At 38.3% G+C, this 25,635-nt stretch overlaps 1 protein-coding gene across 1 annotated transcript in view; it reads right to left on the bottom strand.

The window, feature by feature from the left end:
* The window catches only part of LOC132547628 (TPR and ankyrin repeat-containing protein 1-like), a 49,326-nt gene that overhangs the window by 3,724 nt on the left and 19,967 nt on the right, over positions 1 to 25,635 (bottom strand). The window contains exons 21-34 of the mRNA XM_060211411.1: positions 25,361 to 25,610; positions 23,518 to 23,914; positions 21,859 to 22,014; positions 17,722 to 18,223; positions 16,774 to 16,964; positions 15,600 to 15,825; positions 12,121 to 12,299; positions 9,529 to 10,845; positions 9,185 to 9,302; positions 8,682 to 8,900; positions 7,142 to 7,476; positions 5,130 to 5,294; positions 3,670 to 3,901; positions 42 to 3,187 (exon numbers count right to left, since the gene is read on the bottom strand). Of these exons, the coding sequence (XP_060067394.1) occupies positions 42 to 3,187; positions 3,670 to 3,901; positions 5,130 to 5,294; positions 7,142 to 7,476; positions 8,682 to 8,900; positions 9,185 to 9,302; positions 9,529 to 10,845; positions 12,121 to 12,299; positions 15,600 to 15,825; positions 16,774 to 16,964; positions 17,722 to 18,223; positions 21,859 to 22,014; positions 23,518 to 23,914; positions 25,361 to 25,610 (7,433 nt within the window). The remainder of the gene's footprint in view (positions 1 to 41; positions 3,188 to 3,669; positions 3,902 to 5,129; positions 5,295 to 7,141; positions 7,477 to 8,681; positions 8,901 to 9,184; positions 9,303 to 9,528; positions 10,846 to 12,120; positions 12,300 to 15,599; positions 15,826 to 16,773; positions 16,965 to 17,721; positions 18,224 to 21,858; positions 22,015 to 23,517; positions 23,915 to 25,360; positions 25,611 to 25,635) is intronic.

The raw sequence follows: 25,635 nt of genomic DNA on the forward strand, positions 1-25,635 counted from the left end.
AATAGAAAAGCAATGCTCTGTGGAATAGAAAGCATGCCTACCTCTTGTTGTTCTTTCCACTTCTCTTCCACATAACTTTGAACTCCAAGGAAATAAGCATTGGCTTCATGGAAAAATTGGATCAGTAAAGCAGAATTTCCCCAATCTCTCTTAGCTAGGATCCTATCAAACTCATTTTGAGTCATGTCTGATTTGTCGACTAGCCTGGTCAAATCCAACGTCATATCAGGATAGTTCTTCAGTCCTTCGGTGCGGAGGTCGTGTTTCCTGATAAATTCTAAGATCTCTTCCTCCTTTGCTGCTATCTGTGTTTTGTAGGTCACTTTGAATTGTTTGAAGTCTGTCATGTTACGCTCGTGTATTAGACTATGCTCATGTTGCAGCTTCTTCTTTGCTCTCCAAGACTCAGCAGTTTCTTCTGTCGCATTGTCACCTGATTCATTGACGTTTTCACTGGTATCCTGTAACATCTCAGAAACTTGTTGCACCTCCTCAATACTGGTGTCCTGTTCATTGTTACTGAATAAAGCAGTGAAGGGATTCATTGAGGATGCGAAAGAGGGTTTTGGAGTCAGGTCACTACCAGGGCTTGCATTGAAAGAGGAGGAGACAGTGGCTGCATAGCTTTGACCCTCTATCAGATTGCCTGCTGGTTTGTCAAACATAACATTACAGATTGTACAAGCTTGTTCATCTATACCAAACTGCTGAAACTTCTTCAGACGTTTTTCACTCAGTTCTTTCTGCAGTTCCTCTACTACAAGAATAGAAAGGATAGAACATTGTCTGCGAAAGCGAATTTGTTTGAAGAAGCTGGTTATGACAAAGGCAGCATTTTTCTTCTTTTGATCCTCTTCATACATTTTCTGTTCATTCTCCCACTTATATTTCTCTTCAATGGTCATGTCTGTGTCAAGTTCTGCAAGAGAGCTTCTTCCAGCATCCTCATCTTCTTCTGTGGTCACTTTGTCATGACCAGGATTTGTCATCTTTTTCCTTGTATTTGGATCAAAAAACGTTGATCGGAAAATCGACAACTTCTGAAGTGGAGAGGATTTGCATCCAAAACGGTCCGTGGCAGACCACGAACAATGACAAACATGTTCCTGATCTCGATCATAAAGAAGTTCTTTCAGTGCTGCAGCAATGTCTGAGAGTCCACCTGCCTCCTGCACAGCACGCACCGCTTTCACCAGGCGTGGGGGACAATCATCTGGCAGAGCAATCAGACACAACTGCTCCATCAGGTCTGCCTCCTTGTTGGCAAACAAGGCCTTTCCCATGTTACACAGGATTGTCATGCACAAAACCAACAGCCTCTCAGCTAGTCCAAAGTCCATCCGACGGTCCTCACGCAGCTTGAATAAGTGTCGGATTAAATTCAATCTGATTTCTGACCCACATAGTACTCCAATGATTCTTTCAGCTCGATCCTGACTGAGGGAAAGATTTTTAACCCAAGACGATCTGTGTTGCTGTATGATCTCAAATGTTGGTTGTCCGTTGGTCTTGAAGCTGGTGTCAATGAAGTTAACAAGGCTAAGATAAGATGCAGGGAGGAAGAAAACATTTGTAACTTTATTGTTTTTTGCTCCAAAGCAAACAGCCACTGTTGTGAAGTATTCAGTCCACATCAGAAAGTCAGAGAACTCTGGAAGTATTGCAGTTTTGTTGCGATCTCCTAGGATCACAATGAACTTTGTAAATTTGATCAGAGCCTCAAGAGGATCACTTGGGATAGTCAGTTGGTAATAGGCCTCACAGAATCTTCTTGCCACACATTGGACGGACACGTTTTGTGACTGTTTGTCATCAACAAGAAATCCCATAGGTTCCAATCGCTTCTTGATCTTGGATGGGTTCTTCCTAATTTCTTCTTCACGAACCTCAGTCTCAAACTCCATCATCAGTTTGCTGGTTTCAACACTTGTTAGCTGGAAATAATTTACAAGGAAGTACAACTTCACAAAAACATCTGTGTTTGTTTTCCTCTCCTTGGTCTTCATGAAATTGTATTTGGCTTTCAAGTAACAAACCATTTGCTCTTTAAGATATTTTCGGTCTCTTGATGACCTAGTTTTAAAGTTGAAAATTTTACAGACATAATCATGCAGTCTGCTAGCTTGAAGAGTTTTTTCTGTCATCCTAAATGGAAAACGTTCACGAGGCATCAAGTGATTAAGCAGGACCTCACAGGATTTGAAACGAGCCAGGTGATCATGTTTGGTATCAGGGAGGAAGACATTTACCATGTCAATAAGGTCAGTGTTGATGTCCTTCAGAAGACGACCACAGCCTTGTTGTACATACCAATCCATCTCTAGATGAAGCAGATCGATGTCAAGTAAGCTTTTCAGCGCTTTATCTGTCATGATATTGTGTTGGGCAGAACATTTGCCACCATCTGCATTTTTGGTGCATTTCAGACCCAGCGTGAACTGTCGACATTGCTCATGTTCCTTCTTTAGCCTGTTTAAAGCTAGGGTTACCTCCCCATACCAGTAATGACCACGCTCCAGCAAGAAACGACAAATTTCATCCCGTGCTACACTTCTGGCAATTTCACATTCAGTCTTCTTACGGTCTGCTTTTCTCAGGCAGCCTTTCAAGATAAGCAAGGCACGTGGCTTTTGTTGCGGGTACATTTTCAGGAATTCATCTGACACTGGTTTCAATCCATAGTATCTGAATATACGATCTCCGCCAGCTTTATCAGAGGATACTAGAAGATTGAGTACTCTAAACAGATTCTCCATACCTTTTACCACTTGTGACAGGTTTTGTTTGCTATGAAGATCAGAGTTTCGCACCATCCAGTCCATACATTCTAGCTGTCCTGCTTCACATCTTGGATTGCACTTGTTGAAAGCGCCCCAAGATTCATTGATGTCTGTGACCTCATTAGTTATCTCCCCTTTCAAGAAGCAGGCTTCACCACGCAGCTCTTGATTTGAAGTTAGAAGCAGGATATCAATGGCTTCTTGAAGTATTTGGAGAACATCATCTGTTTGTGTTTGCTGTTCTTCATCTGTAAGTTGATTTTCTGACTTCTTACGCAACCTCACCTGAGCAGCTAGGATAAGACATTCCCCAATCAGATCTTTGTGTGTAGATTGTCTTGCAGTTGCTACAGCTTCTATTGTCTTCCCATGGAGAAGATAAAGCTGAGTGGCATCAACGTACTTCCCTAAAAATCAAATTACAGATAGTGCCAATCAAATTGATAAACAAAACCAGAAATATTTCTAAATACCCTATAACAACATGATGTCAATATAAATCACATATTTGTCCTCTATAAGCTAATTATTAATGTCCCACTTGGAGCGTGGTCTTATAATCTGATAGTGAAATAGCATTTGTAATTTTATGAAGTACCCAGTTATAGGTTTATTACCAGATAAATACAGTAGAGTAGCGGAATTCAGATAATACTTGTTAAATTAGTTACCACTTATGTCAGATACTGATCATGATGTCCGGCTAACTTGTAATTTTTTTGTAAAATTAAACCATGATGAGGTCTGACAAAAAGTTTTATTCGTATTATACTGTAAATGTATATATTTTAGTGGTCACCCCAGATGTACTTTAAATTCATCCTTAACTGTCATGTCATCATTTTACGACTTTCTATGGACACGAAACAACAAACAATAAACAACAGACCTTCCTTTTGCAGGAGAGCTCCGGCTTGATCAAAGTAGCCTTTCTTTTTAAGGAAATTGACACGGTCACTAAGATGCTCCAAGCGCTCCAAGTTTACCATCATCCTAACTTCATTTCCATTTCGATGGTGAAACTCGGCAGCCATATGACTAAGTTGTTCTCGTGTACGCCGTGCACCTGGAGCATGGTCCAACAATACCGCAGGAACAGACTCCCCTTTAGATCGTAGAGCCTATCAATTAGAGGTTAAAACTCAAAACATCATGCGATTAAAGAACCCTATTTCCATGCCTGCACAGCAGGAAGTTTCCTTTCAATTACTGAAATCTTAACATGTATGAAATCATAACAGCCGACACCGTCTTCCCGTTGGATTCTGGATCATATCAATAATTGAAATCTGTATAAGTAAGGAAAGGAACTTAGACGACTTATGTCACCAGAACCCTGAGGTTTGTGAGACAATGCCAATCAATAATGGAGTTACAGGGATGGTAATCCTGTAACCAACCAAGTAAGCAGCCAATCAAAGTCACTCCTTTTATCACTATTTGAGGTTTTCAGCAGCTACAGCCAGCTATGATACTTAGCTCATTCAGCATCAAGTCCTTGCAAGGTAATAACCCTACCTACACCTGATGAAATGTTTACAAATACTGTATCCTGAACACGACTTTTGCAGAAATTATGGTAAATGGCATAATTTTTGTTACTAATCTTTTTTTTCGATGTATCTTTTGTTAACAATCTAATGCTGTCATTGCAGGAGATTTTGTTTTTGCTATTAATTTGGCAATTTTGCATTTCCAAAATCAAAAGAGCACAATTACAGACAAAAGGTCACCTACGTCAGAAATTCGAGAAAGAGCCGTCAAATACTTCAAGAAATAGACAAATGTAGGGACCTACAACGGATTCATCTTGTACTTCTAAAGAAACATCTTTAACAACTTTTGAAAACTTTTTTGGATGAATGGACAACAGGCAAAGAGCAATTTGATCAGTTCATCATCTGTTGATACTACAAATTGGCCTACTTACCTGTAGGAGTTTGCTGTATCTCCACAGTGTATCTGTTGGCCTACTTACCTGTAGGAGTTTGCTGTATCTCCACAGTGTATCTGTTGGCCTACTTACCTGTAGGAGTTTGCTGTATCTCCACAGTGTATCTGTTGGCCTACTTACCTGTAGGAGTTTGCTGTATCTGCTGGCCTACTTACCTGTAGGAGTTTGCTGTATCTCCACAGTGTATCTGTTGGCCTACTTACCTGTAGGAGTTTGCTGTATCTCCACAGTGTATCTGTTGGTCTACTTACCTGTAGGAGTTTGCTGTATCTCCACAGTGTATCTGTTGGCCTACTTACCTGTAGGAGTTTGCTGTATCTCCACAGTGTATCTGTTGGTCTACTTACCTGTAGGAGTTTGCTGTATCTCCACAGTGTATCTGTTGGTCTACTTACCTGTAGGAGTTTGCTGTATCTCCACAGTGTATCTATAGCCATATCATAGTACTCGTTCTCGCAGAGTGTTTCAATTGCCAGGTTGAAATGTCCCAATTGTTCGTAACAGCGACTTCCTTCAATAGGTCGACTTATCTTTCTGTACGTTTCTCCTGCTCTCTCAAGCTGAAATGATTCAGAGAACTCATTAGATGAGCAACATTTCCTAATAACATCCGACCCTCCCCTAATTGGGAGTGGGGCCTTTGACCCTTTACCAATTACAAGAGATCCATAGGCCTTAAGGGTCATCTGACTATAAAGAACTAAGTATGAAAGAGGCTAAACAGATCTAAAATAAATTGCTCAACTACACTACAGCTTACAAAGAAGGCATTTTCTGCAAACTTAAAAACATTTTCTTTATACATGCACTACACAAATGCAATTACTTCAAATGTATTGGTTGTTAAAAAAAGCATGCTATATGCCCAATATTAAGAACCTTGGCCTTTAGGTTATAGAGAAGTTGCTTATGCATTTCAACTTATTTAACCATTGTAGGTCAAGGTGAACAATCTTGGTAGCCCTTCATCCCAGCATGCTAAAGGCCAAAAACACTACCATTGACCTTTGGGTTATTGAAAAGATGTTGTTTAAAGATTTTAACATATCTAACAACTTTGACCTTGAGTGTAGGTCAAGGTCAGTAATAGGATCCTTCATACTAGCATGCTACAGGCCCAATATTAGCAGCCTGGGCCTTTTGGTTATTGAGAAGAAGTCTTAAAAGCTTTTAACATGTTTGACCCCTGTGATCACTAAAAAGTCAAGGTCATTCATATTAACAAAGTTGACAGCCCTTTATCCCATCAAGCTATCAGCACAATATAAGAACCCTTGTCCTTTCAGTTATTGAAAAGCAGTCACTTGAATGGAAAGTTTACGTATGACACACTACAGACAACGACAGACGAAACACAATGGCTTAAGTCATCTGACCTGACAGGTTATTGTGAAGAATTCATTTGAAAATGAACACACGACGCACGGCAGACAGTGGACAATGATGACGGAAGACACACGATACAAACATGGTAGCTATTCACCCAACAATGCAATAAGCTCAATATCACTAACCTAGGCCTTTTGGTCATTGAGAATAAATCATTTAAATGGAAAGTTTACACACAGCAGACTGTGCACAATGACAGGTGAACATGATGGTTATAGGTCACCCCAACCTTTCTGGTCATATGACCTATCAAACTTAGTAGCACTTCATCCCACCATGCTACAAGCACAATTTCAGTACCCTGGGCCTTTTGGTTATTGAGAAGAAGTCATGGAAAGTTTCGTATGGTGGACGGTGCACAACGGACAAAACACAATGGGTATAGGTCATCCCAACCATTTGCGTAAAATGACCTGACAAACTCGGTAGCACTTCAGCCTAGCATGCTACAAGCACAATTTTAGTACCTTGGGCCTTTTGGTTATTGAGAAGTAGTTGTTTAAAAGATTTTTGCATATTTGACCCTTGTATCTTGTATCTCAAGGTTATTCATTCTACAGGCCCGATATCATCACCCTGGGCCTTTTAGTTATTGTATCTTTTGAATCGAAAGTTTATGCATGGTGCACGATGAAACACAATGACTATAGGTCATCATGACCCTTTGGGTCAGATGGCCTAATAAATCTCATCATATGTAGAGCTGACATGATCTTTTGATGTGAATTATAACCAAGGTTCCTGAGATGACTTATACACATGCATTCTGCTACAGGCATTGTGAAGCCATATTTCATTTTTGACTTCCTTATTCTTCCCTCTTTCAAATTAGAAAAGATAATAGGATGTGAGCATGACTTTAACTTTTACTGATGACCACTAAAAGCTGATGAAATAAAGAACCATTATATACACAGTGTTTCTACTTTGAAATTGTACATGTATTTAATACAACGTAATTTATCTACTATAAATGTAATCAACCATTCTACATGTAACTTCTATCCATCATACTAACCCAGCCAATCTTCTTGAACAAATGAGCAACCAATTCCCTCTCGCGAGCATTCTGTAGACACTTGGCTGCCTGTTGTGCCATATCACAGTCCAGAAACATTTCTGCAGCAAACAGAAACTCATCTCTCATGCGTTGGTGACTGTCCTTCGTGCGTGAGGCCTTCAAAGCTTGTTGATGAGCTTGGGCCACTTTATGTAAGTGGCGGTTTCCTCCTCTGATGTAGCACTTTGCAGCAACTTCATACAAAGCATGCTTCATGAAGTCATCGCCTCGTCGAATCCAGTCTTCTGGACTTGATTCCTCCGCAAACATGCCACCAATGCTCTCTGAACTCTCTACAGGTTAAAAGGTAAAACTGTTATTTTTTATCTGGGCATGTCAGACTTCTTCATAAACTGATTTAGCATTAATATATAGAATTTTTAAAAACTTTTTTGCTTTGTCTCATTAACAGTCCGGGTCATTTAAGGATGTGCAAGGTTTGGCTGGTGGAGGAAAGTCAGAGTTCCAAGAGAAATGAAAGATCGCGGCATTATTTACGCAGAAAATTGCCGCTAGAGGGCTCTAACTCTTTTCGATATTTCAGCCAATGAGAAGGCCAGGATCGGTAAATTTTGTCTGAAAGGCCGTCGCAATAGGCTATGCGTACTAAGTACGTTTAGCCTAAAAACACTGACTTAAGGCAAGTACCTGGTGACCATCCCACATAAACCTATCAACCACGAACCAAAGGCTCAAGAGATAAAGACTGTCTTTCTTGAATCACAACCAAAACTTTCATTGCAACAAAGCACATCATGGCCATGCCAGGTATCACAACTCATCATTCTGGAGAAATCATGGAATTAAGATTAACAAAATACAATGCACATGGCAGTGTTTCCAACTCACCTGAGTTTGTCAGGCCAACCCAACGTTAACAAAACACGGTAAAAAAAATAAATCCAACAGAATCATCTGATATATCTTCACATTTGATCAGAGTTTGAAAATTTGGAAACCAAATTTTGGATCCATCATCAAAATTCTGTCAAAACATAACCAGGAACATTATCTAAATAAAGATTTGATAACTATACAATACATTTGATTATAAGGTATTTTTTCATTGGTGACTTTTTAATGCAACCTGTCAATGTTGATTTTGAAGGGCTGTCACCTAGCTGCCTACAGGTTGACAGAAGAAGGATACTGACAGAAAGAGGGCTATGCTCTATAGTCTTTTGCATCACATTTTGTATAAATTGACAGTTTTCTTTCATTTTCATGTACCATATTTTTGGGGCGGTAAGCCTGTGCTGTGTAATAAGCCTACCTAATATAGTTTCAGAAGACAAACCAACAAATGCTAGATTGATGTCCTGTAATAATGTTTATTTCCCTGACGTAGTAGTTCTTGAAGTAAATAAATGCACTTTTTGCCATTAGATACACCTGAGAATGATCACAGGAGATCACAGGAGAATCATACAGGAGTATAGATGGTGTCTTCAGCTACAAGCTGTTGCTTAAAAGACGATAGAAATCTGAAAACAAGTACCTTCATCAACATCTGTACTGTTGAGGATCTTGACAAGCTTTCGAGCCTTGAAGTACTCAAACATGGGAGCTCGCTTTTCCTGGTCCTCATCAAATATCCACACATTGACACGTGCACGAGTCACTGCTGTGTACAAATGTTTAAGCTCCGAGTTGAGCACTTTGTGTAGACTTGCATCAAATTCTAATGCCCTTGGTCGGTTTGTCTGCTGAAGTACCTCTACAAAGGAAATTCAATTACACAAATATCTACTGAAATATCTTTAAAGCATCCTTGAAATTCTGTGCTTATCTAGAAGGTTGAAAATGAACTTCTCATTTTCCAAAGCTCTGTTTCTGGTATTAGAATTCAGCAAAACTGAATACAAAATCATATATAACTATCAAAATACAACGAATTAAATGTGTCCAAAATAATGTAGTTCTCTAAAATCTTGCCCAACAGTACAAACTTCAATGTACAGTACAGAGTATTAGTGCAAAACTACTTTAATTATCTCTCACCAGCATCAATTTCTACCAGGCTCTCCTGATGTGATGGCAAACTACCTCCCTTGGCTCCCTGTGTCCCAATGGCTAGCTCTTCCAAATACTTTGTGATAACCCTCCATTCTTTGTTAGCCTGGATAAGAAAATTAAACGCTAAAATTAAAGATTTATCTGAATTGGAGGTTGAATCATCAGCCAATGAAAAGAGATCAAGGCTCAATATTTTAAGTTGAATATCTTAAATCAGTTTTTAATATCAGTATATGGTGTATAAATCTAGAGTAAAATGTCACCTAATTCTTAACCATGTTTTTCGGTGCAACCTCTCAATAAGTTTTGAAAAGTGCTCAAATCCATACCTGTGAGTCCTTGAAGAAGTTGTACAATAGAATATCGTCGAACTCGAGACCCTTGGCTTCATAGATGGTGAGAATAAGGCCCAGCTGTAGCTCCTCAGGGATATTGTCCCTAGCTGCTTCATCAACCACCAGAATTGCCTGATGTGCACCAAACTCAATGTGTGAAGTCTTCCGACGGCTCCCTCGTAACAGCATGGCAAGATCACTGAAGCTACAGGACTCCAACAACACTGGCTGCGGCCCGTTAAACAGACCCTGGTCCTTTTGCAGCCTGTCGAAGGATTCGGGGAAGAAACGGACCATCAGGTCAAGGATGCTAGAGGCTAGGAAGAGAATACCAGCATGAGATCTGTAATTGTGAGTCAGTTGGTGCACACGCTTTGGGACTTCAATATTTGACACTTTGCCAAGGGCCTGCAGGGACTGTTTAGCATAGAAGAAAATGGACTTGAGATCACTGAAGCGGAATGCAATCCCACGCATGATGCTCTGTGCTGTGTCACCCGTGAGGAACATCTGGTTTGGATCCTGGCAGATTCTCAGAAGCAGACAGAGCTCAGCTTGTGTGAAGTCCTGGGTTTCATCAACAAACACTTGGTGGATTACCCAGGAGACCTCTGTCTCCTGCTTCAAACGATTGTAAACTGACCGAACCAAGTCAGTTTCATCAAACAGGAATTTCTGTTTCTTGAAATGATTGTATCTTTTGAAAATATCATAGATGTCTGCACGCTTGCCAGAAAAATTGGGAGCTCTTTTCTTCCCAAGTTCAAAGTACTCTTCCATCTGTAGAATGCCTGAAGGTTTAGAAAGGGCTTCAAAAGAGCCCTTAATAAAAGACATGATCTCGGTCCACACCAGGGAAGGGTGGTATTTCCCGGCAAACTTTTTACAAATCTTTGGCCAGATTTCCTCGCTGAAGACATCATAGGTAACTTCCCTCCGAGGATCAACTTTGACTTTATTGACAGCTGCCTGAAGTTGATTGTCATCATCCTCTGTATCATCAAACTGTCCATCGTCTTCATCCTCATCGTCTGATTCTTCAGCTAAGAGAGGAAGTATGCTGAGTGTTCCCTCGCCATCTGTCCAGCCCTGGACATCAACTTTCAGTCCACCATCCTCCCCCCGCTCAAAGAAGTGAGGCTGTCCTAAAGACGCATCCAGCATCAGTAACAACTGTTTAGAGGTAATGAAGAGTGGGTAACGGTAATCATCAACGTCCTGCAGACGTGGTGGCAACACCTGGTCTTCTGTCTCAACATGATCCTTGGCTATAGAACAAGCATGGCTCAGCTCACGGAAGTTCTTTTGAACCTTGTTAAGCAAAATAAAATTCAGAATCAATATAAATGTTAAACAAAATAAACATATACAACAAGAATGGCTCTCAAAATGACATGTCTTCAGTTTTACTACAATTATTCATAACTATCATCCACCAAGACCACCAAGATTCATGTTGGTGCCAGTAGGTATGTATCGTAACTTATCACTTTGACGCATAATGAATGTATAAAGCATGGCTACCTGTGACCATCTGGTGATTTTTGCCAGTATTTTCCCCCTATTTGAAATCTGACAGGTTGAAGGAAATAATATAAATTGCTATGATTATTTCCTAGCCTTAAAGTCAAGAAAAAATTCAAAAGAAATATTTCCATAACTACAGTGTAGCAGTGCTAACTGGTTTTGCCTAATATGTTATACTCCGTTTTTTGTAGTAGTTAATGCTTTAAGATAAACCTCCTGAAGTTTTTAGTTTACAAATTTTCTAAAATCGGATGGGGTACTGATATCATCTTTTGACATTTCAGGTTTGTCAACTGAAGTTTTGACAAGGTCAAACAATTACAAACACTTTGTTGGCTACCTTTCCTTAACATTCCCACCAATTTTTAGCTCAATGGTATCAGTGGAACTGGAGAAGAAGTTTAAAATATGTTTTTTCAAGATGGCAGTCATGGTGGCCATCTTGTATTTCAGAAATAACGAAAAAATAACAACATTTGGTCAGGACCGTCTCAGTAGCATTTCCGGTCAATAACACTGTTGAAACTTGAGAAGAATTTTTAATGTCAAAAGTTTACACACGGTGCACTGCAGAAGGTACAGGGTGGACGACAACGAACAAAGCACAATGACTATAGGTCATCATGACCCTTCGGCTCAGATGACTTAAAAAACCGTCAGTAGTGTCTTGTTTTGGTTTACTGGTGTCCTTTCCTACTTTTTGTTAGTTTTTTTTTATCCTTCTGATTTTGTTTCTTGTACACATATTAGCTGTTCCTGTATAAAAGCTGCACCCCAGACTCGCATGAAAAAATTGAGAAAATACAGTATAAACCATTTTTGCCATTGGATAACTCTTAACCGTATTTGACTAATCAAGCTTATTAAGCTACTTGTTATTTAACCATAGTGCCCTTCCATCAGATTTGTTCATAGTCCTTTTTATTATGTTTTTTTCAAGAAAATACTGAAAAATTTTCCAATTTTTACATTTCTTAGAAGTTCCAAAGCTTCCAGAAGTCTTATTATGACACCAAGTAAAGCCATCTCCTTGCCTTGAGTAAGAGTTGTCTCCCTTACCTCATTACACAACACTGCATTCTTTGTGATGAAAACTTGGTGTAGATGATCATAGATCTGCCCTTCTTTCTCTTCTTTGTCTTCCTCTATGACTTTGCCATCTGGCCCAACCATCGCCCCCAGGAGTTCGTCCGCCTGATCATCTTCCTCCTCCTCAACCTCATCTTCCTCCTCTTCATCTTATTAAATACATTCAAGTCCAAACATTAACCATTAATTCCTGTAACCACGTCACAACACTATAGATAGAACAAGAGGCCCATGGGCCTTAACGGTCATCTGACAAAAAGCAAGCCAAACCTAGAAAGTGGGTTGAGGTCATTCATTTGAACAAACTTGGTAGCCTCTCCTCCAAGCATCTTACAGGCCCAATATCAGCACTCATGGACTTTTGCTTGTTGAGAAGAAGTCGTTTGTATATTTTAACATATTTGACCCCTGTGACCTTGAAAGTGGGTTGAGGTCATTCATTTGAATAAACTTGGTAGCCTTTCCTCCCAGCATGCTACAGACCCAATATCGGCACTCATAGACTTTTGCTTATTGAGATGAAGTCCTTTGTATATTTTAACATATTTGACCCCTGTGACCTTGAAAGTGGGCCAAGGTCATTCATTTGAACAAACTTTGTAGGGCTCCATGCCAGCATGCTATGGGCCAAGTATTAGCCCCCTAGGCCTTCTAGTATTTGAGAAGAAGTTATTTAAAGATTTTGACATATTTGACCCCTGCGACCTTGAAAGTTGTTCAAGGTCATTCATTTAAATAAACTTGGTAACCTTTCCTCCCAGCATGCTACAGACCCAATATCGGCACTCATAGACTTTTGCTTATTGAGATGAAGTCCTTTGTATATTTTAACATATTTGATCCCTGTGACCTTGAAAGTGGGCCAAGGTCATTCATTTGAACAAACTTTGTAGGGCTCCATGCCAGCATGCTATGGGCCAAGTATTAGCCCCCTAGGCCTTCTAGTATTTGAGAAGAAGTTATTTAAAGATTTTGACATATTTGACCCCTGTGACCTTGAAAGTTGTTCAAGGTCATTCATTTAAACAAACTTGATAGCCCTTCATCCCAGCATGCCACAGGCACAATATCAGCAATCTGAGCCTTTTGGTTATTGAGAAGAAGTTGTTTAAAGATTTTAACATATTTGACCCCTGTGACCTTTAAAGTGGGTCAAGGTCATTCATTTGAACAAACTTGGTAGTCCTTCATCCCAGCATGTCACAGGCCCAATATCTACACTCTGAGCCTTTTGGTTAATGAGAAGAAGTTGTTTAAAGATTTTAACATATTTGACCCCTGTGACCTTGAAAGTGGGTTGAGGTTATTCATTTGAATAAACTTGGTAGCCTTTCCTCCCAGCATGCTACAGACCCAATATCGGCACTCATAGACTTTTGCTTATTGAGATGAAGTCCTTTGTATATTTTAACATATTTGACCCCTGTGACATTGAAAGTGGGCCAAGGTCATTCATTTGAACAAACTTTGTAGGGCTCCATGCCAGCATGCTATGGGCCAAGTATTAGCCCCCTAAGCCTTCTAGTATTTGAGAAGAAGTTATTTAAAGATTTTGACATATTTGACCCCTGCGACCTTGAAAGTTGTTCAAGGTCATTCATTTAAATAAACTTGGTAGCCTTTCCTCCCAGCATGCTACAGACCCAATATCGGCACTCATAGACTTTTGCTTATTGAGATGAAGTCCTTTGTATATTTTAACATATTTGACCCCTGTGACCTTGAAAGTGGGCCAAGGTCATTCATTTGAACAAACTTTGTAGGGCTCCATGCCAGCATGCTATGGGCCAAGTATTAGCCCCCTAGGCCTTCTAGTATTTGAGAAGAAGTTATTTAAAGATTTTGACATATTTGACCCCTGTGACCTTGAAAGTTGTTCAAGGTCATTCATTTAAACAAACTTGATAGCCCTTCATCCCAGCATGCCACAGGCACAATATCAGCAATCTGAGCCTTTTGGTTATTGAGAAGAAGTTGTTTAAAGATTTTAACATATTTGACCCCTGTGACCTTTAAAGTGGTTCAAGGTCATTCATTTGAACAAACTTGGTAGTCCTTCATCCCAGCATGTCACAGGCCCAATATCTACACTCTGAGCCTTTTGGTTAATGAGAAGAAGTTGTTTAAAGATTTTAACATATTTGACCCCTGTGACCTTGAAAGTGGGTTGAGGTTATTCATTTGAATAAACTTGGTAGCCTTTCCTCCCAGCATGCTACAGACCCAATATCGGCACTCATAGACTTTTGCTTATTGAGATGAAGTCCTTTGTATATTTTAACATATTTGACCCCTGTGACATTGAAAGTGGGCCAAGGTCATTCATTTGAACAAACTTTGTAGGGCTCCATGCCAACATGCTATGGGCCAAGTATTAGCCCCCTAAGCCTTCTAGTATTTGAGAAGAAGTTATTTAAAGATTTTGACATATTTGACCCCTGCGACCTTGAAAGTTGTTCAAGGTCATTCATTTAAATAAACTTGGTAGCCTTTCCTCCCAGCATGCTACAGACCCAATATCGGCACTCATAGACTTTTGCTTATTGAGATGAAGTCCTTTGTATATTTTAACATATTTGACCCCTGTGACCTTGAAAGTGGGCCAAGGTCATTCATTTGAACAAACTTTGTAGGGCTCCATGCCAGCATGCTATGGGCCAAGTATTAGCCCCCTAGGCCTTCTAGTATTTGAGAAGAAGTTATTTAAAGATTTTGACATATTTGACCCCTGTGACCTTGAAAGTTGTTCAAGGTCATTCATTTAAACAAACTTGATAGCCCTTCATCCCAGCATGCCACAGGCACAATATCAGCAATCTGAGCCTTTTGGTTATTGAGAAGAAGTTGTTTAAAGATTTTAACATATTTGACCCCTGTGACCTTTAAAGTGGTTCAAGGTCATTCATTTGAACAAACTTGGTAGTCCTTCATCCCAGCATGTCACAGGCCCAATATCTACACTCTGAGCCTTTTGGTTAATGAGAAGAAGTTGTTTAAAGATTTTAACATATTTGACCCCTGTGACCTTTAAAGTGGGTCAAGGTCATTCATTTGAACAAACTTGGTAGAGCTCCATGCCAGTATCCTCTGTGTCAAGTATTAGCCCCCTAGACCTTCTAGTATTTGAGAAGAAGTCGTTTGAATGAAAAGTTTACGGACGGCGCACGGCGGACGGCGCACAGCGGACGACGACGGACGAAGCATGATGACTATAGGTCATCGGACCCTTCGGGTCCAGATGACCTAACAAGTTGGCTTTAAACTCCATTGCTACAGTCTTCATTTATAAAACAAATCAGTTTGTCAACTGTCTTCAACCACTCTGAGTAGACCCTCCCCCCACCCCACAACTCCTATCTTGTCATACAAGAATGATGCTCTCACTATCTATATAGTGTATTAAAACTCTCAATATACTCTTAAAGTATGAACAAAGTGTTTAGACCAACCTTCACCCCTTTCCTCTCCTTGTTTCCTGTATACAGGACATCTTGGAAGGAGCGGGGCCTCTGCCTGCGTGGCCTTGGTCCAATAGGACAGGAACTGGGTCCACAGTCTGTACAGACAACACGTCGTTTTGCCTGTCCCACTTCGGCCCAGCAGTAGGATTGGTGCCTGCGATCTCAGATTGATAATGGCATGCTCCAGATCAGTCACACGGAAAGGGAAATCCACCTGAATAAATAGGATATATACACAAAATAACATATATTTCATATATCATTCTGAATTTCTTTTATTTCGAGAGCAAAACATAACTACACGTCAAAGACAAACATAAAGATATACCGGTGTTATGCTTAGGAAGGAAGTTGCTACGGTCTTACAAATCTGTCATTAACAAGGCAACCTAGTTCCAAAAAAGCAATATTACCATTAATATATACGGACCAGCAGTCAGTCAATTGAACATAAACTGTCATACTTTAAATATTTCTCATATATTCTGGTTGAGTAATGAATGATGAAAAATGAAGTAAAAATAATATTTTGATGTACTTATGACCTGAATCAGTCCAGGAGATGATCTTGTAAACACACTTTCTACCATCAATGCACGAACATGCACAAGTATATTGCTCTGTACTGTCTGCACTTTTTAAATTGCTTTCAATTCACATTGAATCTTTTACCATTTTTATGTACTTTGGTTGAAAAAATTATGGTGTTTTGAAATATTTAACATCATTTACTATGCACCAGTTTTCCTTGAAGATACATGAACACAACACTTGACCTTCATAAGACCCATTGAATAGCACTTTGTCTAGGAAATTGAGGATAACCATCTCCATATTCAAACAGCAGGAGAACAAGGCAATGTAGTATTGTTAAAAATTCACCTTTGTCTCTATATTCTATAGTACATGGTTTACGAGATTGGAGGAGAACGTGGTACTATTAAATACTCACCTTTGTCTCTATATTCTGTAGTACATGGTTTACGAGATTGGAGGAGAACGTGGTACTATAAAATACTCACCTTTGTCTCTATATTCTATAGTACATGGTTTACGAGATTGGAGGAGAACGTGGTACTATTAAATACTCACCTTCGTCTCTATATTCTATAGTACATGGTTTACGAGATTGGAGGAGAACGTGGTACTATTAAATACTCACCTTTGTCTCTATATTCTGTAGTACATGGTTTACGAGATTTGAGGAGAACGAGTAGAACTTGAGAATGTGGTACTCGGTGTCATTACTACTAGCTGGAGGATAAAACTTCTGTAATTCCTGTTGGTAATCTTGTAGTTCGTGCTCTTTCAACCCAAGGTCAGCTTCAGCATATATCATCGGGTAGCGTTTTCCTGAAGGATATAAATTTTCATCGGACATATTAATTCCAATCTACTGGTACACAAAATTTCCTCCTGTTTAGTTGATACTTACTGTTGAGAACAATGTTGTCAATTTCACTAGGATTTCTCATGAATTTAGTCATGTTTTATGTTTTACCATTGCCAGTTTCACTTTGTTATCACTTCTGATTTTAAGCCTTGTAAAGTCCAACCGTTCGGATAAAGACACCTTTGTTAGGTTAAGATTTGCAGCTGGCTTATTGCCCAATCAACAGCCAGTATCACAATGAGGTGGGATCTCCTTGTAGAAGCTGGTGACATAAAAAGGTTTGCTATAACCACAGATATTCACCTGAGAAATACAAAACTGCCCGGAGAGGAATCAAACTTCACAATTCAGATCTTCACCCGAGAAACACAAACCTGCCCTGTGTAGAAAGCAAACTTCACAATTCAAATCTTCGCTCGAGAAACACAAACCTGCCCTGTGTAGGGATCAAACTTCACAATTCAGATCTTCACCCGAGAAACACAAACCTGCCCTGTGTAGGGATCAAACTTCACAATTCAAATCTTCGCTCAAGAAACACAAACCTGTCTGGGTAGGGATCAAATCTTATATCTCTGATCTTCACCTGTGGTAGAAATATCTGATGCTCTACTAATAATGCTATTGTGGACCCTCATCAAATTAAAGTGGGTTTTACAAAACAGTGAAGTCTCCTGCTGAAATGATTTGACTGTTTTTCTATGTGATAAAACTGACCTGCACGTTCCTGGAACTGTGTCTGTTTTACTCCTTTGAGTTTTTTCTGTATGATGCACTCCTCCCCGCGGTTATGGGACTTGATGATACGTTCCACACATCTGTAAATGTGATCATGATCAAACACAATGTACCAAACTCGAATCACCTCAGAGTAAATTCTTCCTCCTTGCACAGCAAGATCTTCAACTTCTTCTTCCTCCGCATTCAAACGACGCTCGGCAGATTCACTCAACCGTGGTGAAAATGCTATGGCTAATTCCCATATAATCCTGCCACCCTTTGACAATTTTGCCTCAAAGAGTCGTAGTGTCTCAGGCATTTTGCTGGCAGTGATAGGCTTACACAAGGAGCGTCGCCATTCCCCACTGGCCAGGTGCTGGACTTTACGGACTATCCGCTGTTTCAATTCAGGAAGGACATGGTTGTCACGTAAAGTTCTCCAGACATCTGCTGTACATTCAACTTCCCATTCAAGGTTATCAAAGGCCTGAACATCTACCTGTTAATGAAATTTTGAAACTGTTGAGCAATTTTGAAGAAAAATAAGAAAATCAACTTAAAACTTTTGTGAAGGAAATAAATGATCATATCCTAGTACAATACACAAGGAAGTTCTAACCAACAAATACTTTTTAAAATATTAATTATTGAAGATTTTTTAAAAATACTTTGAACCCCTTAACAGTCAACAGACACGGAAGACAGGTAATCTTTCATTATTAACCAGTTCTCAATTATGACCTAAGGGTCATATTAAACTATATCACAGCACTTGTGTTGTACATTGGTTGACCAGTGAGGGTTCAGGGATGTCAATCTACACCAATCCCTCCTTTAGAAACACGTTTCCAACTATAACTTCAGGTCACTTTATAAGAGACAGATTCGCCTGGTCCAGGAGCATTTGATATCTGGAGCTAGGGAGGTAAACTATTGTTTTGAAACAAATTATGTTTAAGTAGTACTAAGTTTTTATGGAAAGCTCTTTTTATAAATAGTCCATGCCAATCTATGTGTGACAGTTCATGTGTTACTCTAACAGAATTTTTGCCCGATATCTAAAACATAAAGGTTAAATCTAGTATAGTGTGATATAGACTAAATCTTTAATATATTGGCACCGCCGACAATGTGCTGGAAAGTTTCATCAATAAAGTTTTATCTATTACAGAAAGTGGAGAGACAAACTAAACACACAGAATGAGCTTAAGAGATATGCCTCTATCCACAGTGATCCAGGAATAAACCCTGTATTTAAATTAAGCACCAAACAACTTTTTCAACAACATGTAAGGGATGAAGTAGAATAATCTAGAATGCAGATCCACAACTGATTAATTGGGTGATGTGCCCATGCAGGGACAATCCCCTAGAATCAGAATCCATTTCCCTGATGCTAACATTCTGACATTTTCAAAATTTGCAAGTAAGGAGGCAGCAGGCAAATTGTTTTGCTTTTGTTTTCCCACACAACCTAAGTCCCTATGTTTTTATGTATTTATATGTTGTTTATTAAAAAAAAAAAATTCTTTTAGATATCTTGTAGAATTAGTTTACTAGGAGGACCATAGATCTAGGCGAAGGACCATATCTGAGTTTAAACCATAATAACCATCATACGGCTTTACTGTTATATGTAAGTTTTTTTTAATTATGTAATGTGCAATAGATCATAGTCTGGAGTTTATCAAAACTACTTTGTATGTTGTTTGTTTTTTAAGGTCAATCTCCTTCTCTTGAAATTACTAACAGGAATTTCATTTAGATTTACTCCTTCTTTTAGAATACTTTGTCAAGAAAGTGCTACACCATTCATATCTACTGAAATGGGTGAGGAATGCTAGTTTGTCAATTAAGGACTTGGTACTGAAAAAAATGGTTAATTTAACATCATTATAGCAAACTCCAATTTATCAAGCACTGTCTATGCATGCAGTTTCTTTATGTTTTGAATTTCCTGTGAGACAGACATTCAAATTTTCTATGAACTTGTTTCCATTTGAAGTCACATAAATTCCATTCAGTGAATCGGTATAATTAGCAATTACACAACAGATTACAAACGATAGAATTAATTTTTTTTTAAATTTTGATACCAGTTTGCAGAAAATAGGGTTTCCTGTGATCATATGTGACCTTTTGAGTCTGAGGTGTAGCAGCTACGGCAGCGGTCAATTTGCTGGGTTGAAGTATATATATGTTAATAAATTCCTATATTTCATTGGATGTTGACGCATATATGTTAATAAATTCCTGTATTTCATTGGCTGTTGACGCATATATGTTAATAAATTCCTGTATTTCATTGGCTGTTGATGCATATATGTTAATAAATTCCTGTATTTCATTGGCTGTTGACGCATATATGTTAATAAATTACTGTATTTCATTGACTGTTGACGCATATATGTTAATAAATTCCTGTATTTCATTGGCTGTTGACGCATATATGTTAATAAATTCCTGTATTTCATTGGCTGTTGACGCATATATGTTAAATTCCTGTATTTCATTGGCTGTTTAATTGCATGTCTCCACTGTCTGAGCAGTAGTATGCTGAATTAGCCTTGTAACAGTAGAAGAAGCGTGAATATCTTATCTATGAACAGAAACCATTATTTATATCAAAGACGAGATGTGTTCATATAGTTTAGTTATACATCAGAGAAAATAAATCTTTTTAAGGATTATTTAGTGTGTCTAGCAAGACCATGTGACGGCTGTGTCAGAGGTTACAGGTCACGAAAAGTCACGTGCATTTAATGTCATTCGCATTGAATATATTTGTTTATGGACAGGATGACTTGTGAAAAGTAGTTCTGATACGTGTTGATGTCTTTGATTTGCCAATATATTTTATCAATATTGTTTTATTTTCTTTGTAGAATACACAGATGGCCGAAAGTTGATGAAATTTCATAACTGACTAATTGATGCAAGTTTTGACAAGGGATTAGATGAAGTTTCAATGGAAGTCATGGAGACAGTCCAAGATCTTTACATGCTGTTTTGAGAAGTTTGGGGATGATTTTTTTTCATCATCTTTGTCGACAGAATCTGGGTCTGAATCATGATCATTGGACTCTGATGTCAACATATCATCATTAAGTAACTGTGGACTGTTCGCTTGCTTGTGTTGCTTGATCCTGTAGGCATATTTTACAAATCAGCGTATTCATATACTCCGTGCACCATGGCTGCAAAGGCAGGTCATTCTAGTATAGTTAACTTTACCCCCTCTCCACAAGGAAATGTGAGACCCTGGAGACATGAAATTAACAATTTTGGTAAAGCATCTGAAGACCTTTCCATCCATGAAAAGTACTTGATTCTGTGATTTGAGAAGAAAATATTTGCAATTTCAGACTATTTGACCCTTGACCCCGCCCTCTAGGGTTCAGCAGAGGTCAATATGTACATCTCATTAAACTCTTACCATGTATGGATTATTTCTAATAGAAAATAAACATATAATGTTCAAAAATGTGATTTTCCTCTACAAACTAGAGTAAACCTTACACCCTCTACTGGGAGGAAATGCAAGACCCTGGGGTCATAAAATTTACACTTTAGATAAACCATCTAAAGGCCTTTCCATCTATGAAGTGTACTTCACTCTACCATACCTGGGGTTTAGAAGGAGTTGAGGATCATATAACTTTAAATTTTAGTGCCCCAATACCATGGATGACTTTTGTAAATTTTCCTTAAAATTGGTTCAAATGTTTTCCAGAAGAAGTCGAAAATGTTTAAAGTTTACGATGCACGATGCTGGACAAAAGGGGATCGCAATAGGTCACCATGAGACTTTGTCTCAGGTAACCTAGAAAGTCCAGCCAGTAGAATAAATGGTAAAGAACCTGAGATAAAATTGAAATTCTACCTGCATTTTTTTTAACCCACTGGAGTTAAACAAGGCTTTCCACTATTGGTCTTGCTGTTAATATGAAAATTTTAATTAGAAATTGGCCATAAATCTGAAACACTGAAACAATAACCAAATCAGTGCTTGACCTGAATATGACTTATACAATATCAAATTACTGTTCTATATTTGTAACTGTTAAAAGGCTACATGAGCAGAAACAAAATTATGATAGAATGTTAGCCACATGTAACACTAATTTTTTTAACCTCATATGTCTCCTTTTCTTCTTCCTCTTCCTCGTCGTCTGGTGCCGGCTCGCCATTGGATACTGTCTCCTCCAGAGGGTCTTCCTGTGGACGAGCTGCCACCGCTGTAACATTCTCTTGTTTTGAGGAATCTGTCGTTGGATGTGATCTTTCCTCCTCAACCTATAAACAAAACAAAAATATTACTGATGAAGAATGACTGGCCAGGAGGACTAAGCTGATGTTCTACTTGTAAAATAGATTAAATTGAATACATGGGTAAATATCAGATTAACAGAGTTTTTAACCTCAATGTGGTCCAGATAGAATATCAGAAATGCATACTTGGAGATCCTAAAATAAGCATATATGTTTGGGGATAAGCCAAACTATATCTACTGAATTAACCAGAAAAGCTAACAAATGTTAAATACATGATCTGTAATAACCCTACCTTCCTCCTTAAAGTCAGCAGTTATGTTAAAATCACTCAGACAACAGCAATATTTGATGGGTCATCATGAAAACCAATTTTAAGGGTCTGCAACTTAAGTTAAATTGACAAGAACAATTTATCTCTAAATTTTTAGACCAGAAACCAGTATCGTTTCAAAAATGGAATTTCAGACCAGAAACCTGTATCATTTCAAAAATGGAATTTTAGACCAGAAACCTGCATCATTTCAAAAATGGAATTTTAGACCAGAAACCTGCATCGTTTCAAAAATGGAATTTCAGACCAGAAACCTGCATCGTTTCAAAAATGGAATTTCAGACCAGAAACCTGCATCGTTTCAAAAATGGAATTTCAGACCAGAAACCTGCATCGTTTCAAAAATGGAATTTCAGACCAGAAACCTGCATCGTTTCAAAACTGGAATTTCAGACCAGAAACCTGCATCGTTTCAAAAATGGAATTTCAGACCAGAAACCTGCATCGTTTCAAAAATGGAATTTCAGACCAGAAACCTGCATCGTTTCAAAAATGGAATTTCAGACCAGAAACCTGCATCGTTTCAAAAATGGAATTTCAGACCAGAAACCTGCATCGTTTCAAAAATGGAATTTCAGACCAGAAACCTGCATCGTTTCAAAAATGGAATTTCAGACCAGAAACCTGCATCGTTTCAAAAATGGAATTTCAGACCAGAAACCTGTATCGTTTCAAAAATGGAATTTCAGACCAGAAACCTGCATCGTTTCAAAAATGGAATTTTAGACCAGAAACCTGCATCGTTTCAAAAATGGAATTTCAGACCAGAAACCTGCATCGTTTCAAAAATGGAATTTCAGACCAGAAACCTGCATCGTTTCAAAAATGGAATTTATTTGTAAACTTATATCAAATGTTTCACTGACGATCTTGATAAACTGTCTTCCAATGTGTGTTATATCGATGAACTTTGGTCAACATAACGGTGACTGCATTGTAAGAAAGGGTGCAACTTATATCCAGATGCGTCTTATGCATCTTAAACATGCATCAAATCGAACAAATAGCTAAAAACAAGCCCTGCGGCTTACACTCAGGTACAGTATATAGCCCAGAAAATACAGTAGATCAGAATCTGGGCTATAAACTGCACACGAGTATAACCTACTGAATTTTCTGTGCTACATGATTTACTTGCACATTTTTGAAATGGTAAAGGTTTGTGGTCTAAAATTCCATTTCACTACAATTTTATCAACCTTAAGAACATCCTTCTTCTCCAGTGACTTTGCTTCTTTCTGACCTCCACCTAACTTCCTTGACCTCCAACTTTCCTCTGTTCTTGGCACTTTAGGATTGAATATTGAGTAAGGTGTGTCTGGTAGATTGAAGATCATTTCCTCAATTTTCTTTTTGGATGTGTCACGGTGTGTTGATGTCTTAGCAAATATCAACTTCTTGTCTCTGCGTGTGATTTTTTCTGGACCTGAACTGACTTGGACTTCGTCTGTCCTGCAATACAGTAGTAAGTCTTGTTCTTCCTCCAGCACATCCTCCTCAGAAATTTTCAGTCGAGGCTTCTTTGGCTTCTTGACCGACGTTTTGGTTTCTGTTTCCACAGATGCCAGTCGAAAAAACTGCAATCTATAATGTAAATAAAGCAAAAACAAAAAAAACAAAAAACCATATGTTCTGTTCCCATCAAACTGGATCTGTGGTGATGGTAGACAACAACAGAAAACAGTTTGGTGTTTTTCATCAACAGAGTTGGCTGTTATGAAGCAGAAATGAAATACAGATTCTCATGTTCACTCCAAAATTTGTTTTTATTTCAAATGTTCAAAACCATAATTCCATCAAGATTTGTATTTCAGGATCTGATTTGTCACCAAGAACAGAGAACACTTTTCAAAACCAGTTTGTATTACAGGATTAATGCTACAAATTACTTTGAAACAAAATAGTTTATTTCAAATTCTGATAAAATTTTGCTAAAATGCTTTGGAACATTTCTACTAAAAACTCAGGATTTTCATAAATTCTGAAACACCACAGCCTCTGACTTTTCCTTCAATATTAAAAAAAAAAAAAAAAAAATTTGACAATTATAATGATTTCAGTATCCTTAAATCTTTAAGAATTAACTTTAGCATTCCGAAAACTTCCAATTATTTTCAATAATTCTGAAAATTTCACTGCCCTCAAACATTCTTAAACTTCATGGTCTTCCACCATTCTTTAAACTTCATTGTCTTTAAGCATTCGGAAAACTTCATTGTCTCTGACAATTTAAAAACTTTTATTGTCCTAAATCATTACACGAGAGATCCCAGAGGGGTCTTGGCACCTATCATTGTCTGATCTTTATTTGTTCTTTAAAAATTGGATCTTTTCCCATCTTTTCTCTTCCCTGTTTTTGCGATAATAATCTTTAACTGCCAAATCCAAGACCGTCACCTGAACTCCATTTTTTTACTGATCATCCCAAAATCAAACAGGCACAACTAGGGACCATGGGAAACCTACATAGGAAATTAGAGAACAAGAGGCCCACGAGCCTAAACGTTTATCTGACTTCAAAAACTTTCAGCAGGGAGAATGGTTATTTTTTACTACTTTGAATGAAATCTTACTAAGAAGCTGTTTTCCATGATGCAGATGGTATTAGGGTGAGGAGTACTTAACTGTAACAAGTGTTACCTCTCTTTTGACAGTTAAGTTTAAAATATGTTTTTTTAAGATGACAGCCATGGTGGTCATCTTGGATTTCAAGCATACCCTGAAAATAACAACACTTGGTGAGGATCATTTCAGGCAAATTAGAGCTCAATCCCATTGGTGGAACAGATGACCTAAAAATCTATGCAGTACTTCTCAAGAGACAGTGATAACAAAAATTGCTTACAGACAGATGGACCACAGATGTAGAGTGATTTTTCTAGCCAACCATCTGATTTTCCTGGAATGTTCTAAAATTTTCTTATACATTTGAGATTTTTTTTAATCATTTCAAAAATTGCATGGTAATAAAATGTTAATGTCTAAAAACTATTTAACAATAAATTCTCAGTGTATTCTTTTAAGTCTTACCTTCTGTCATTCTTCTTGTTGATGAGATAGTCTTTGGGCAATTTTCCTTCACTATTGTGGACTAACGCAGATATTTTCTTTTCACATAAGAGCTCTGTAGCTTTCTGCGTAGTGCTGTTGTACTTCATCTTAGCCACAACATGAAAGAGGCCATCACCATTGGCATCCTGTTGATTGGGGTCAAGATTTGCATACCTCTCTGGGTCAGTTTGAAATTTTTCAACCAAAAGATTGAAGATGGCAAAATTGCCTGCAAATTAACAAAAAAGCCATAC

This window comes from Ylistrum balloti, unplaced genomic scaffold (genome assembly GCF_031769215.1).
Source record: "Ylistrum balloti isolate Yb309-2 unplaced genomic scaffold, AGI_CSIRO_Ybal_v1 Utg369966, whole genome shotgun sequence".
In the NCBI taxonomy this organism is placed as follows: domain Eukaryota; kingdom Metazoa; phylum Mollusca; class Bivalvia; order Pectinida; family Pectinidae; genus Ylistrum; species Ylistrum balloti.